The following is a 17,084-nucleotide window of genomic DNA, read 5'->3' as shown; positions in this document are numbered from 1 at the left end:
CAATTTCTTACATGTCAGCATCAGAAACACAGTGACGTCACACATGGGATCATAACAGAAAGAGTGCGAGCACCGGTGAGGCCGAAGGCAGCCATCGCGGGACCCCAGATCTGCAGGCCACAGGCGCTGCTCCGTGAATGCAGAGGGAAGTGCGGCTGGTGGACGCGGCCAAGTGAGTGACAGGCCAAGGCTACCTGAAATGCGCAGTGAAAGCAGAGAGTGGCCTCTGCCTTGAAAGAGGCTTGTCCCCCTTCTACCTCCCCGCCTTTTCAAGAAACCATGCCATAGGTTTGGAGGGTCACCCTGCGGCCAGCTCGGCCTTGTGGCTGCGGCCACATTCCACAGCAAGACAACGCTACGGCCTCGGAGCCATCTCATTCCAACTTCAGGTGGTATCTTTGTGGCGGTTGGGGGGCTAAGGGGCCCAGGTGGTAGCCACACTGGGGCAGCTCACCCCAAGTGGCAGTGCAAATACCATGGTCAACCGCTCTTTTTTTTCATTTGTTAAATAGATTTTATGAAAATCTAGCTAACATACAATATTATATGAGTTTCAGGTGTACATCACAGTTACTCGACCTTTATAGACCTACAGAAGTGATCACCCTGATAAGCCCAGCAACCACCTCACACCGTACCAGCTGTCACAATACCATTGACTGTATTTCTTATGCTTACATTGCATCCCCATAACTTATTTGTTTTATACCTGGAAATTTGAACCTCTTATTTCCCTTGAACTTCCCACTGCCTTATTAAATTTTTCAATTACAGTTGATGGGCAATCCCTCTTGAGCCTGAAGGGCGCCCTCCTAGCACCCCTGAAACCCAAAGGCCTCCTGGGTTTCACTGAGACAGCCAAGAGCAAGCCCTCAGCCGCGTTTCCTCCTGTGCAAGGAGCCTGGTGGCAGACATCTGTGCCCCGGTCTGGATGCAGCTCCCGGGCCGTCATGCCACCCCCGACCCGCAGGAGCACAGAGCACCCGGCCAGATGTGCACCCAGACAGCGGACCAGGGTCAAGAGCAGCCGACTCAGCCGAAGGCGGCTCGTGGGACAGACACCAGCAGGAGTGGGGGCAGCCGGGCAGGTCAGGGGCTCCCAGCACACACTCAGATCCCTACCAAACGTCCACGCGTGGCAGGTCCCGGCCACAGTCGCGACTACCCCTGGAGGCACTGAGAGAGAGGTGAACACGAGGACAAACACTGCAAATCCTCGCCCAGGAGAGCGGGAGGGCAGAGGGCTGCGGGCAGCCAGCTGCAAGAGTGACCCGACGGTTCCCTCGGGCCCCACACCACACAGAGGTCGGGACCTCTCATCACCATCTCTGTGAAGCCTCCATGGCCCCCAACCATCCGCTGCTCAGACCCCAGCCGCAGCCACTTCACTGTGACATGGCACCAACGGGATGGTGCCGGGCAGTGACCCCAAGCGCACGGGTCCCTGCACGTGCCCGGGGTCTGCGCATGTGTCACTCTGCAGCCCGCTCCTGAAACACGCCTGCTTAAACGTGGGGAAAACCTGAGCGGAACACTCTGTTTTGCTGCTTAAACAAGCCCTAAATTTTCTCCCAAGAACTTTTACACGGTATCTAAATAATCACACAATGCAAACGTCCACATTTTCCAGAGCATGTGTCAGTGAGACCATCTGCAAGCCCTGCCAGGGGCCCCAACCACTCACGTCCCCGAGAGCACTCTGTTCTGGGGTCTCCTGCACCCACGACAGGCAGTGCACGTCAGCGACACAGCTGCTAGGATGACCGTGTCCACAACCAGGCCAGACATGAGGCCATCACGGCCCAAGACCGGGCTGTGTGGCCAGCAGCACAGCTCGCACCCGCCAGCACTCATCTGGTTTCTGAGCCCAGAAAAGGGCCTCCGAGTGCCCACCAGGCCTGAGAAGCAGGCTCTCCAGGTCTCTGCCAGATTTCTAAGTCCCATCCTAGGAAGGACAGCATTTTCTTACCTTCAGGGGCTTTCAGTGTGCATGCGTGCGTGTGGTGGAGGCCATGGAAGGGACATGAAAGCATACAGGGGGCTGAGGAATCGTGTGTATTCCACCACACAGTGACTGCGTTAGAAACACCTGTCTTACACGCTGCCTCTCTACGCAGAAACATGTAACTTTTAAGTTGTAAAGTGGAACAATGACATACACAGTTACATAGAACGCGTGCCACTTAGCACGCTGTGAACACCTTTCCACGTTACGACGTCAAGCTGCACGGTGTCTGAGGCTCTGAGCTTTGGAAGCGATGGCCCCTCCCTTTCGTCTCACCCTGGTGAGTAACGCTGCAAGGAGGTCCCTACAATGGCTCTGATGGCCTCCTGCTGACCAGCTCTGAGAAGTGCCCTCCCTGCCGCCTGTCCCCGCTGGACATGGCGCACAGACCTCACCGCTGGCCCTGCCACAGAGTGGGCTGGGGCGCCCACCGAGGCCACACTCCAGTAGATGTGACACACGATGGTACCGCTGTCGCCGTAACTGCTCTCTGTAAACCTGGCCTCCTGGCCAGGAGGGAAGCCCAAGCAGTTCGGCAGCTTCTTCCCTGGGAAGGAGCCAACCCTTCCCAAAGGAGGCTGCGAGGAAGGGGCCCTCCTGACCGGCGGGTCCCGCCAGGATGCTCATTTGTAAAACTGGCCAAGACAGGAGAGGGGGAAGGACACGTGTGGTGCGGGACGCACACAAGGAGCTGAGCTGCAGGGAACAACTGTCACTCGGGCCACAGCTCCGGAGGCCAGCCGTCTGCCCTGACCGCCATGTCCATCAAGCAGCAGTGTGACTCCCCTGTCCTGCGCCCTCCGCGGCCAGTTCTGTTATCACCCAATAGAGCAAGCGTGCTGCCCACTCTGAGATGGAAATGAGGATGAGGACACACACGTACTCACACACACTCACATTTTCGCACACTCACACTCTCACACACACACACAGACGTGATGGGCACCCAAGTTTGTGAGGCCACCCGTTCCCATTCTGTGCGGACAGTACATGTCCTGAGAAGCCCAAAACAAATGTAAACACAGAACAAGTTCTGTGGAAGTGAGTTGACCTAAATGAAGAACCAACCCTTCATTATTGAAAGTCTGTATGTTCAGGAAAGATTAATGTTACATAATGATAAGTTTAAGAACTCTTTGAAATCAACCCGAGCCACAGTATCTCAGTGAGAAATTCAACAGTATGCGAGATGGAGTGCCTGAATGAACCGCTGAACGTTCCATACGTTGGATGATTGTGCAGTTTTACGGGAAATAATATTAGTGATAAGAACAAAATCAAACTACTATCTATTCTAAAAAGGTTTCCTACATCCCTCATTATTTTACTAGCTACTGCAAACCTATTTCTATTGGGTACTAGGGAACCAGTCTGAACATTTTAAATTGTTTTACAATTTAACCAAGGCCTTTCAGCCCAATTGCCCAGAGAGACCCTGCACAACGCAGGTCTCCATGTGGGCCCTGGTGCACACTCCATCTGCCTTGGAGAGTCACCCAAACGAACAAGAAAAGCAGGCGCAGGCTGTTAACACAGAGGCCACAGTCGGAGTAACCACAGGGTTAGACGTCCTCCCCCAGCAACCTAACAGCTCAGAGAACCATCATGACCAACTAAAAAGAAAAGGAAGTCTCGGGCACCTGGATGGCTCAGTGGTTAGAGCACGGGCTCTGAACAACAGGGCTGCGGGTTCCACTCCCACGTGGGATGGTGGGCTGCGCCCCCTGCAACTAAGATCGAGAACGGTGACTGGACTTGGAGCTGAGCTGCGCCCTCCACAGCTAGATTGAAGGACAATGATTTGGAGCTGATGGGCCCTGGAGAAGCACACTGTTGCCCTATATTCCCCAATAAAAATTAAAAAGAAAAGGAAGTCTCTAGAAATGGTATTAAAACGCGAATGACCACTTACATAAACCTGACCTGCGGAAAGGGTGGTGTGCACCAACTTTTGACTCCTGGAGACTCCACTGGAGTCAGGTTGCCTTAGCAGCAACACCCTGAGCCTCTCTGAAAACCGAGCCCCCATGAAGATGGCGTCCAGTCAAGGACGGGCGTGCACAGGGGTGGGGGCGCCTGTCAGACTGATGGGAAGCACAGCTCTACCAGAAGGCCCTGCGCCCTGCCAGACGGCGTGACCCTCGCTCCTCCATAGCCTGGCAGGTGCCACCTGCCTCCTCCTAAACCACCTGCTCCTTGGAGGACGGCAAGCCTCTGCCCTAGCCCAGTACCCTCATGTCCACAGCCACCTGCTCTGCGCAAGTGAGCAGGCATGGGACCCAACATGCAACGAGGGGACAGCAGCAAGCAAAGCACTCTGTTTAAAAAGCAGCAGCGCTGGTCGTCTCCTTCACAGCTGGAGAGAGAGGCCGTGCAGCGAGCACACCGGGCCGTGGTGCTGGGCTCGCCTTTGGGACTTTTGAGAAAGTAATGGGTCAGGACACCGGTTTCTGTCCCAGGGGACTGTGGCGCGTCTCCCTGTCGCTCCCCCCCCCAACACACACGTCCACCTGGAGGTGCACCTGCCCACGTGGGCACCGAGAAGGCTTCACCCACTGCCAGTGGGGATTCGAAGGATGACCACTGTGAAGGCACAAACGGATGCCTGGGCCCCGCTGCTAACGTGCTCTGCCATCAGCCAGGGGCCACCTGGACCTGAACGCCAGGCCTGCCCGCCACGGAGCACACGTGATGTCTGCTCCAGCACAAAGGCGCCTGGTCAAGGCTTTCCCATCCAAAAAACCGTTGTTCGCAGTGGAGGCGTCAGTGTCCATGGGTGTTTTCCTCATGGGGCTTTCGTGACTTCAGGGCCAAGCTGCAAGCACCCAAGAAGCCTGGGCATGTCCCCCGGGCCTGTGGGAGTACTGCGGCCACCCGGCGTGTGGGAAGGTGGCCCAGTGTCCTGCACAGGCCGCAGCCCCTCGAAACCCAGGAGCCTCGCCGCTCAGCCCAGGTCTCCAGGTCTCGAGAGGCATTGATTAGAACGAGAGACAGACGGGTTACAAGCCATCAGGAAGGGGTGAAATCGAGAAGACTGTGAGAGCAGAAGCATGTTGTCACCTCTTACTAACCAGGTCCCTGTCCACTCACCACAAAGACAACCTGTCATGTGTCTGGAAAGGAACCCTGCAATTAATTCTCCACATCAGACACGGTTAGAAGAACGCACATTAACGGAACACAAGGCCTCCCACAAAACCGTCCCTTAGAAAGGACGGCACAGGGATGGCATTCAATTAACTCCAAGCGATGTAGTTAAGCTCTTCGTGAAGGTTTTCTTTTTCTTAGGGAGACAAATGAATCTAACAGACCCCCTTACATAAGCCACTGTGTGTTCAGGGACAGGAAGGACCTGTCTGAGGTCCCTCAGTCAGCTGGGTCATCGGCAGGGGTGGCGACACACGTGGACGCAGCATGGCTGGCCGCTCAGCTTCAGGAGCTGGCGTGTCCTGCCTGCTGCCACATGGCCCAGACTTCTTTCCATTGGGGGGGTTCATCAGAGGAGCATTTTCATTTAACTATAAACTTCAGTAACGCTGCTGTGAGCATGAAACGCCTTTACTGCAAAAGCTAAGCCCTTGGTCAGCCTGAACGGCTCTGCTCGCTGCCCGCTGGGCCAAGTGTGGGGCAGAAGGAGCTCCGTGCAGCTGCTTCCGCAGAGCTCGGGACACGCTGGACACACTGAGCACGTGGTCAGGGCACTGTGCCCGGTGACTGGGCCGAGCGGCCGTGCGCTCGTCTCACCTGGGCTGGGGGCTGGCTGTCCTCAGCCTCGGTCTGGCTGGCCCCAGTGCAGTGTCCTGGCTGAGGGGAGGGTGGAGGGGCGCTGGGCCATCACGTCCCCACATGTGACTTGGGCTGGTGCCAGGTCCTGGGAACACAGGAAACGCGTCTCAGCCACGGGAACGAGCAGCAGCTGGTGGGTTTAGAATGTTCTGGAAGCGCCATCCTTGACCTTCCTGCAGTGAGCAGAGCGCCTTCATGTGTGACAAAGCCCGGGTCTCGCAGGGGGAGGCACTTGGGTTCTTTTACCAGCTTGCACCCTGAAAGCAGGGCGTGCCAGGGTCTCCGTGCCTGGCTTGTCTGGGGCGGGGGTCTCTCTCCGAGGCAAAATGGTACGACAGAGGTTGTCGCCCAGGAAGTCAGGAGCGTTGTGAGAACACGGAGCATGGGCTGAGAAGCACGCACAGGGCTGTCAAGCTGGCTGTTTATCAAAAGTGTAGTCACATTGCCAAATGCCCTTTCACGAGAAACTGTAACATCCCAGAGTCCGTCCAGGACCCACTAGAGGTCTCCGACTCCTTTATTAAATATTCCTGAAACCACGGCCAAAACAAGGGTGGGCTGCGGCTGCTCCTGCACGTGCCTCCTGGACAGCGGGGTGCCCTGCGGACAGAGAGCACGGTGACAGGCCCTGCCCGCCCGCTGCCCCTGGGCCCTCCGAGGTTTCCCTCCCGGAAGAGTTCGCAGGAACTTGGTGCATTTGTCCACAACTGTCGGGGTCTCCACACTGTCCACACTGTTTCAGCAGGTGGTGTTGGGGGGCCACACGCCCACCACAGTTAGGGTGATGCTCTTAGCGCCTGAGTTGTCTCAGGATGACGTCAGTCCCACCCAGCACTCGGCCTCCTGTATTCACGTGGGCTGCTTTACCAGCAGTTTGCTCCCTAGAAATCGAGCAGTGACCATGTTCTTATGGTATTTTGAAGCCCAAGAAGATGGCGCATGGGTCAAAGTCCCCCTCGCTCACTGCACACCAGTCACGACTCCTAAACGAGGCATTTCGACCCATGAATGATGCTTTTCACGGCTCCTATTCAGTGAACAACAACTATTAACAGGTAGGGCGTCAATTTGATGCTAAATATGTGATACAACCAGAGTCAAAGAAAAGAACAGAAATCCTCTTACGCAGAAATCAGCTCAGGCGACATAATCTATAAAGAACCCATCTGTGAACTCAGACCTCTGGAAACAAGGAGACTTTCTAACAGGAAGGTTCCAGTACCGTCCAGAAGGGGCCTCTGAGCACCGCCAGCATATTCAGTGGTTCTCTCAGACACCTGCAACTTCCCCCCTTTCTCCTGCACCACTGCCATGACCAGACCACATTCATGCACCAGAGTCCCCTGGAGCAGACCAGGCAGCACGGGACGGCTTGGGACCGCCACAGCGTCCTACCAGGAAGCGGCATTGTCCCCTCGCCCACCACAGCGAGAAGCAGGGAGGCAAAGTCTCTGCTTTGTGATCAGCGTGGCCCAGTTTAGGCTGTTTCTCTTTTCTTCAACCATGTACTTGGGTCCGTAGGAATATACACCATCCCTGTGCTCAGCAGGGTAGCAGTTGGGAGGACGGGATGGCCGCCATGGGGGCGCCTGGGGCTGCAGGGGCGTCTCCAGACTGAGCCTGCGGTGCAGCCCCCAGGAGGGTCCCCCACCTGGACGCAGACCCTGCCGTGTCACAGCCCCCACCCTGAGCAAGTCACCAGCCTGTCCCTTCGCCACACCTTCAACGGGAAACATACTCCTGCCAACGATGGCAGGTCTGGAAACAGAAAGCGGTGAGCAGAGGGGACGGGGGCCAGTTCAGGTGCCTGACACCCCTGCACAGTGTGTCTGCGGGAACTGACGTCCAGGAGCTAAAAGCCGGACGGACGAGCGACGCCGCTGCCTCAGCCCTTCTCTCGTGTGGCAGACCACGCACCAGCGCCCCGGCCACAACCACAGCCTCCGTGCACAGGCTCCCCCCAGCCACCCACCTGCCGCAGGACCATGTCCACAGGATGACAGAAAATAAACCTTTTTCCGGGTATTTCCGTTCCTCATTGTAGCATATGCCCAGAAACAGGCAGATTTTACTTAGGACGTTAGAAAATGAGGTTTTAAAATAACCCATCAGTTTCTACAGGCTCTCTGGCGGGCGCATGTCGGGAGCCACACAGCCCACATGGTCAGCTGACCTGCGAAGGATTCTGCCCTCTTCTCACCATTTATGGGAAACAAAGGGGCAGGATCTTATGAGAAAAGGAGTAAATTTAGGATATGAAGGGCAACGAATTGAAACATACAGAAATAACAAAGCACCAAACCCATTCGCCAACTTCACAGCAATATGAGAAATGGAAGGGTGGGGTTTCCCACTGCAGCTCTCAGCCACTCCAGTTGTGCTGACACTTGTGTTGAAGCAGTTACACACGTGTGTGAGGTGATTACACACGTGTGTGAGGCAGTTATACACGTGTTTCAGAGCAGGTGTTGCCACCCTCAGCCCCACATCAAGACTGACAAGGGCCGGCCTGGTGGCTCAGGCGGTTAGAGCTCGATGCTCCTAACTCCGAAAGCTGCCGGTTCGATTCCCACATGGGCCAGTGGGCTCTCAACCACAAGGTTGCCAGTTCAACTCCTCGAGTCCCACAAGGGATGGTGGGCTGTGCCCCCTGCAACTAAGATTGAACACGGCACCTTGAGCTGAGCTGCCGCTGAGCTCTCCGATGGCTCAGTTGGTTGGAGCGCGTCCTCCCAACCACAAGGTTGCCGGTTCGACTCCCGCAAGGGATGGTGGGCTGCACCCCCTGCAACTAGCAAGAGCAACTGGACCTGGAGCTGAGCTGCGCCCTCCACAACTAAGACTGAAAGGACCACAACTTGATTTGGAAAAAAAAGCCTGGAAGTATACACTGTTCCCCAATAAAGTCCTGTTCCCCTTCCCCAATAAAATCTTTTAAAAAAGAAAAAAAGACTGACAAAATACACAGTGCAGTGACCACATGGGACGAGGTCAAGATCTAAGAGAAAAACCCGCCCCGAAAGGCCCCACCCTACAGGGTCACCCCTCGGGGTGAGACACGGGGCCTCTCCTGGAGCGACAGATGAACCGAGGCAGGAGGTGGGACAGCACCCAGGGCAGCTGCGGCCGGAGCTGAGCCCATCTGTGCAGAGCCTGAGCCAGGTCCATGGCACACGGGTGCTGCTGGACCGAAGGCGCAGAGACTGGGGTCTGGCCAGACCCCTCGGCTGCGTCCACAGCACGGTTGCCACACAGATGCAGCAAAGGCCTTTGCACAAGTCCACCTGGATACACACGGTGGAAAAAGCACCAAGAAACCATCCCTTCGCTCGTCACTCTTGGTGACAGACAGATCAGCCACGTGGGGGCAGCAGAGAATTGGTGCCACCCTCTTGGAGTCTGACGAGTGGTGTTTGATTAGGAGCGGCAAGAAACAGACAGGACCGATGAGTGTCCAGGCCCCCAGGAGATGCTGAGGACCCGTCACGGCGATGCAGCTGGAGGCCCCCAACCTGCCCCTTCCTCGTCACCCACCAAACCTGTCCAGTCGTCCCCTCGGCTGGAAGTCCAGCAGCTGGACGTGCCTACTGTAAATTCCAAATGCCCCCAATGCCCTGGAACCACCCCCTTCAGTTGTCCCAGGAAGGGCACAAGTCCAATGGTCTCTGCCAAGTGCAGCCCTGATTCGCGAGGGGGAGGGGCTGACATTTTGGCACATTTATGCACACACTTCACTTGTGTATCCGATGTTTTACAAACTCTGTTGTGTTTAAATTCACGACAGCTGTGTAAGTGACGCTACCGCCAATCAGACGCAGAAAATGAGGCCTAACTGTGGTTTTGAAAGCACGCCTAATGCCGCACAGCCCCGGCCTGACTTCCCAGCCAAGTCCTGTCTACTGGCCATGCTTCCAGCCTGCCCTGGACACTGGCAGGACACAGAAATAAAGGGGACGTGAAAATTATTCTCCAATCATAGTCTTTATTAGCCATACGCAATTTTCATCACTCCAACACAGAACCTGAAATGTTCGAGTGTTCATGAAAACAAAGCTATAAAACTACTGTTTTTCAAAGCAGCGATTAAAATAAAGACCCCGTCCAAATCCCCAACATCCAACCGCTGCCGGTTCTTCCTTTACTTCATCCACCGTCAGCAAAGCATCGCTCCCTCAGGGCCCTCCGCCCGACATGCAGACCCCACAGCCACCCCGGGCGGGCCCCAGCCCCCCTCTGCACTCGGCACCTCCCATGTTGGGGTGCGTCTGGCCCCCATGGAGAGAAACGGGGCCACACCTCACTCTTGTACACCCACACTGAGTACCAACTATACAGTGTTTCTCCCCGGTGACACGCTCGGTGACTCCTTTAGCAGCACACGGGCAGCTGGCACGTGTGTCCCCAGAATGGCTCTTCAGAGCACCTGTGACACGGGAAAGAGGCTCGCTCTCGGGCTGGCACCCGCGGGCTGGCGGGCAGGGTGGTGTGAAACCGCCTTCGCGTTTTGTCGGGAGGACATCGGGGGTAAGCCCGCTGCCCAACAGCACGGCTACACCCCAGCCACTTCTGGGTTCGGCATTTGATCCCGGGCAACTGGAATTCAGTGGGAGACATTTAAGTTGCAAACACAATGTCCACTGCTTCTTACAGACCCATGTGAGACCAGCACTGTCTAGTGTGAACAAAAGCAAGACGCACCCTGACCTCAGACGCCCGGCACCTCTCCCCACGGCGCAAAGGCAGGACAGAGGCCAGCAGAGGGAGCCCGACCCGTCCCTCCTACAGGAAGGCTCCCGCGTCCCCTGCCCCACAGGCTCACCCTTCCTCACAGGGCTCCTGTCCCAGGCCTGCTCAGTGCATGCGCACTCTAAGCACCTCTAAGGTCAGGTTTTAGGTTTAGATGCCTCAGTGTCAAATACAGATGCTAACAGGCACGGGCCGGCCACCCTGACAGCCCCACGTCCACTGCCTTCTGGCCCTGGGCACCCAGCAGCACAGCACACGGGTCCCATGTGACCTCTTGACGAACCTCAGCAGGGTCTGAGGGCACCGCAACCCCCCGCTGATGGCCAGAACCGACACGCTACGCCCTCAGCCACAGTCTGGCCACGGCCTGATCCCTGCTGCAACTCTCCACACTCAGAACCGAGCTGAGCAGCCCTGCAGGATGGGCACTTACGGGACAGGGCGTGTGCGCCTTTGGGCAGGTACTCCAGCAGCAGGGAGCTGTCATCCCCCAGCACATCTGCCTTGAGCGACAGCAGGCTGTTCTTACTCATGAGCGCCGCCCGCAGGCTGGCCACCGCAGTGGCCTGCTGCAGCACGTCGTCCTTCTCGGGGGTGAGGGGCGGGCCCAGGAGACCCTCATCCACGTGGCCATACAGGTCGGCCCTCTCCCCTCGGTTGTCAGAGCCACCGGTCTCAGTGATGGTCAAGTCCACGTCTGCGGGGGGAAACAGAACAGGAGGTCACGTCAAGACTCTTCAAGCGGGAAAGAGGCGCATTCAGGAGGAGCCATGGCGACAAGCTTCCCAACCTCCCAGCTGCTTGTAAGGTCCCACCCCACCCTGCCAGCTGGGTCGCTAAGGTACCCCAGGACATGGCAAAGTCACAGCTAGGGCCGCGGGCTGGGGCTCAATTGCGAACCATGGGGGCCGCAGAAGATCAGAGAAGGGGAGGCCTGAGTGGCTGTCAGACCGCCTTCACCAAACGCAAACTTGAATACAGGAATGGGCTGGCACTTCCGCGGAGTCCACGGGAGGCGGTGCAGAGACCTGCAGCCAGCAGCGGCATTTTGTACTAAAACACGTGAAGCTTCCGCACTGTCTGCAATCCAGCTGCAAGCAAAGACATGCCACCAAGGGCTGCATCTCCAAAGTCCCAGAGTCTTTCTGCTGGCACTCGAGTCACAAGTTACGCCCCAGACTTCTGGAAAGAATGTTTAGGACACCTCCTAACATAAGGATAAAACCGTTTGAATAACACTTTAAAGTAACCGGTCCATTCTAAAGACTGGGATTGTAAAGGAGGACAAATGAAGTCTGACATATCTGAACACTCGTAACGACCAAATCAGTGACAGTCATGGCCACCACTGTTCTGGGCACCACGGTCTGGCGCTGGTTGGCCTCTGTCTCTACTCTGGCGGTTACTTTTGGAAGTGGGGGAGGGGGTTGGCCTTTCCAGAGTTTACTATTCCTCTAATGAGAAAGCAAAGGGAAAGGGCGCAGGAGATGGAGTCTGCGGCCAGCCCTGAGTCCCCCCAGGTTCTCACTGTCCCAGGCAGAGGGGACAGAGGGGCCAGCTGGGCTCCGGGCTGTGGGACTCCGCTGAAGCCAGGTGCCCAGTAAGTAAACGCAGAGGCTCCTCAGCTTCCGGGTCTTCCTCGGTCCCAGCTTGAATTCAGACAGAGAAATTGAAGATGACGATGTCAAAAAGAAGTTGTACCAACAGAATAGGAAGCTGAAAGCAATGTTTACGCGGCAGCTGATCTGTGCGTAGACAGCCCGATGCTGTATCAAGCTACGAAGTGCGCTCTTGTTATGGTTACGAAAGAGCTAACACCACTGAAAACACTCCAGGGGACGCTGACCAATGCAGCAGTCCTGTCACTGGCACCAGCACTGGCTCCTGTCACCGGCTGTTCTGTGCAAACCTAACCTCCAGGCCTAAAGTCAATTCAAAGTGCAATTTTGGTTTGTGTGCCCACTTTCAGGTTTCCGCCAGGCCGAGGGCAGGATGCCCATGACACAGAGCTGGGAAAGCTGTGCGGCTCAGTCACGCAGCTTCCAGAAGCACCTCTGGCCCACATCATTTGGCCATAAATGTGTGACAAGAACTGCCCCCACCCCACCCCCCAAAAAACAACTGTTGCAAGGCAAAGAGGACATTTCTAATGTGGAGGACTCGAGGGCCAGCTGTGGCCCGCCACCACGAGAGCAGACAGCACACAAACGGCTCCCTCAAGCAGCTGGAGCTGATCTAAGCCAACAAGTGACAAGACTCTGAAACCTTCACGTACCATCAAGCAATTTGCCACAGAAGTTATTTGTGGCAATCTTAGACTTGGTGACTCAGAAACAAGCGTTAACAGTGATGTTAAAAACACGACAAGCCGAGACCAGGTGAGGGTGAGGGGTCTCGTCGCAGCTCCTTGCTGTCCCACGTCCCAGTGAACCCCCCAAGATCTGCAGGAAGCCACCCCACAGCGCTGTCCGCACATTGAGTCACAGCCCCCTCCCTCACACGGCCATCCTGCGTGGCTCGAGTACTGGCGTGGAAGCCCCAACCCCTGGACTAAGGCCTGGCACACAGGAAGGTTCTGGAATAAACACCAGGTCTGGGAGGCAGGACCACAGGCGGAGGCTGCCCCTCCCGCCCCAGTGTTTTGTAGGAGCAGGTGCCTTGTTTACAGACCCCATGTGCACATGCCAAACGCCCAGTCCTGTATCTGAAACCTGGGCTGCAGTCCAGAAATTCATTTGTAAGGTAGCTCCTTAGGGGAGGGGGCTCCGTCTAGAGCCACCACGCACAAGTGTGCACACCACACGTCCCCTTCTCAGGGAGCCGGCATGGCACCGCATTCCTCCTGGCCCTTTATCCTCGCCCCCAACACGCCCCACCTTCTTTAGGTACGTCTCTCTCCCCCAGGATGTTCTTCCAGGGGGGGGCGGTCGCTGGAGTCCCACGTGCCTGGGTCTTTTCAGGTCTTTAATTGTGGAAACACACGACAGGGATTATCTTAACCATGTGTAGGGGCACGGTCAGCGGCATTAGGTACATTCTCGTTGTCGTGCAGCCGTCACCTCCATCATCTCCCTCCGGGCCTTTCTCATCTGAGACCATCCCCGTCAAACACTAACTCCCCTCCCCCGCTGCCCCCACAGCCTACTCTGTCTCTGTGCCTTCGACTACTTTAGGGACCTCCTGTGAGTGGAGTCACACAGCCCTTGTCCTTCTGTGACTGGCTCCTGTCACTGAGCACCGTGTTCGCCAGGTCCATCCACGCTGCAGCAGGAGTCAGAACACCCTTCCTTTTTTAGGCTGAATCACACTCCACTGTGTGTATGGGACCACATTTTGTGTACCCCTTCAACCGTCAGTGGACATTTGGGTTGCTTCAGTACATATTTGGTGAATGAATGAATTTAAAAAAAAAAAGGGAGGGACGAAGGAGGAAAAGGAAGAAAAAAACGATCATTTGGCTGCAAACACTACGACACACAATGGCCGGGGTTTCTCTGAGCCCCACGCAGTCCTGGGACAGAAGAGGGGATGGGCCCTCAGCTGGGGGCTACTCCAAGGTCAAGGCTTTAGGGAGCTTTTCACCTACAGCAAAAACATTGAGTTCAGAATCCGTGTTTTTGTTTATTTTACACTTTGAGGGAGAAAACATGTCAGTAGTGCCATTTTGAATTTGCAAGTGTATAAACCATGCTTGTACCTTGGTGGAAAGGCCTTTGCTCACGTGCGAGCAGTTTTGGGGATCCTAGGGACGGGGACGCAGCTGGCCTCCAGATGCCCCTCCTCCAGGACGCGGCCCCACGTCCCTCCCCAGCTGCACCCCAGGCCCCACACGGGCTCCGGCCCCGCTTGACTTACAGACCTATGTGTTACATCTGTCTATAAAACTTCCAGAAAGAAATCATGGAAGGAATCTTTGTGACCTTAGGCAAAGACTTCTTAGATGATAGGACCCCAAAAGCATGAACCATAAATGGTCACAAATTGGACTTCGTCAAAATCTATAAAATGGGGCTGGTCCGGTGGCTCAGGCGGTTGGAGCTCCGTGCTCCTAACTCCGAAGGCTGCCGGTTCGATTCCCACGTGGGCCAGTGGGCTCTCAGCCACAAGGTTGCCAGTTCAACTCCTCGACTCCCACAAGGGATGGTGGGCAGTGCCCCCTGCAACTAAGACTGAAAGGACAACAACTTGACTTGGAAAAGTCCCGGAAGTACACACTGCTCCCCAATAAAGTCCTGTTCTCCTTCCCCAATAAAATCTTAAAAAAAAAAATTATAAAATATCCTTCTCAAAACGCACTGTTAAGTATAAAGGAGCCATAGACATGTTTGCAAAACACATACTTGACGAAGGACTTGTAATCAGAACAAAGAACTTTCAACTCACCAGTGAAAACTGGACAGAGCCTTGAGGAGACACTTCCCAAAGACAAGGTGCTGATGTTGGGGGGGGAGCAGCTCCGCACCACAACCAGCAAGCACCGCATCATGTGCGGGCAGGCCACAGGCACGAGCACGCACGGCACGCAGCACGCACGAGCACGCCACACACGCACGAGCACGCCACACACGCACGAGCACGCCACACACACGGGCACGCCACACACGCACGGGCACGCCACACACGCACGGGCACGCCACACGCACGAGCACGCACGGCACGCAGCACGCACGAGCACGCCACACACGCACGAACACGCCACACGCACGGGCACGCCACACACGCACGGGCACGCCACACACGCACGGGCACGCCACACACGCACGGGCACGCCACACGCACGAGCACGCACGGCACGCAGCATGCACGAGCACGCCACACACGCACGAGCACGCCACGCGCGCACCGCACCCCACACGCGCCAGCACGCCGCCTCCCGCGGTGACCGGCCACCACGTCCAGGCGGAAGCGCCAGGCGCTTGGCGGCTCCTTGAGTGCGTGTTTGCTGAGCGCGCTGCCCTCCCTCCGCGGGGCAGCGCGCCCACGTGGCCGGCCTCGTCCTTCGTCAGCACAGGACGCACTGAGTTCCCCTCAGAGCTTACTCTGGGCGCGTGGCAGTGCTCCCCCCAGCTCTGTAAGGCGTCCCCTGGGCGGCAGAAGAAGCTATGCTGGCCACTCAGCAAAAGCAAGTACAAGCGCAGGCGGTGACTCAAACGTGTGGCCTCGGCGTGGAGGAGCCAGAGCTGCCAGGACTGCCGGCCACAGGGCGCGCGGGGGTCAGCGCCCCCGGCCTCGGCCAGACGTCCCTCTGGAGGGCACAGCCGACAGGCCAGGATGGACCCCAGGTCACAGCTCCCACCTGGAGGGAAAGCGCGTGGGGGTCGGTGAACACCCAGACCTGAGTGGGTCGGCGGGGCTCAAAGCTGAGGCCTGAGCAGCGCAGCAGCTGAAGCCCAAAGCCCCGTCAGTCGGAGTCCGGCAGGCAGGTCTGGGACCAGCCCCACTGGACTGGCAAAGCATGCGGCCTCACTTCGGTTTTCTTCAACAGAGATGACCGAGAGATGACCTCTTCCGCAAATGGACAGAGCACCTTGCACTCTCCCCAAAAGCAGGAGGACGGGAACCCGGGGCACGTGCACCCCCTTCATTCTTCATGGTCCAATCAGGTCGGCATGTCAGTTAACGTCACAAGGTCTTGCTTCTCCAAACAAGTCCTTTCGTGCTGCGTCCTAAAGGACAGTCTGACGATCAGGACGATGGCTCCTCCCTCCCACCTTTGAGGAGGGCGGACAGGCCACCAGCCTCGGACCAGCTCCTCCCTCAGCCCCAGTGACTGTCCCGGGGCGGCGAGAGGAGTCCCCACCCCAGGCACTGAGCCATCTGCTGCCCCCCCAGCAGGAGGGAAGCTGCCAGGGGCACTGCTGGGGTAGGCGCTCACCCACCGCGTCTGCTCTGTGGTTCCAAGCGTCTTATGCTCCCACTGTCCTGGCCCAACCATCTCGGTTCAGGTACATGCACTTTACCAACCCACACCTTCCAACCCAGCTCCAGAGCCTCATGTTTGCAGAGCCGCTTAGGGATGTGAGGATGTGCGGGATGTCAGGCTGTCAGCACGAGGCACCTGGGCTCTTCCTGTGCCAGTTTCTGAACTAGGAGTGGAAGGCTCTGAGCCACCCCTGGGGTCCCAGACCGCGGCTGTGATCAGGTGTGAATTCCAATGCTCGCTTCCTCACAAGCTGCTGGGTTAGAACACACTTGGCCTTTAGCTCAGAAAAAAGTCACTCTAAACGCTGACAGGTCCGAGTCACCACAAATCCAGGTGAGGACACGGAGGGATCGGGATGTGTCCACATCCAGCGCCGTAAATGACGTGCGGGAACCACCTGACAAGTCTCTCTGCAGACGGCCCTTGTCTCCTACCAGCAGGACGAGAATAAAAATACTCTTCTCTAAGACGTAATAATCTTTAATGAAAACAAACTGGCCCCCACTGGGGAGCACAATTGACACTTGTAAACCCCACCGGGGGCCAGGAGGCAGGAGTGAAGGAAAGGCCACCATGAGGCAGGCAGAAGCCGTCCCACACGAGCCCACAAGCTCACGTCCTCCT

General features: G+C 56.8%; 1 protein-coding gene across 1 annotated transcript in view; it reads right to left on the bottom strand.

The window, feature by feature from the left end:
• The window catches only part of ZBTB46 (zinc finger and BTB domain containing 46), a 45,862-nt gene that overhangs the window by 6,511 nt on the left and 22,267 nt on the right, over nucleotides 1–17,084 (bottom strand). Inside the window, exon 3 of the mRNA XM_081033261.1 lies at nucleotides 10,971–11,234. Coding sequence (XP_080889387.1) covers nucleotides 10,971–11,234 — 264 coding nt within the window. The remainder of the gene's footprint in view (nucleotides 1–10,970; nucleotides 11,235–17,084) is intronic.

The sequence above is a fragment of the Rhinolophus hipposideros genome (assembly GCF_964194185.1).
Source record: "Rhinolophus hipposideros genome assembly, chromosome: 22".
Lineage (NCBI taxonomy): Eukaryota > Metazoa > Chordata > Mammalia > Chiroptera > Rhinolophidae > Rhinolophus > Rhinolophus hipposideros.
The sequence above is the reverse complement of the archived record's forward strand: the minus strand, read 5'-3'. Positions and strand labels throughout refer to the sequence as shown.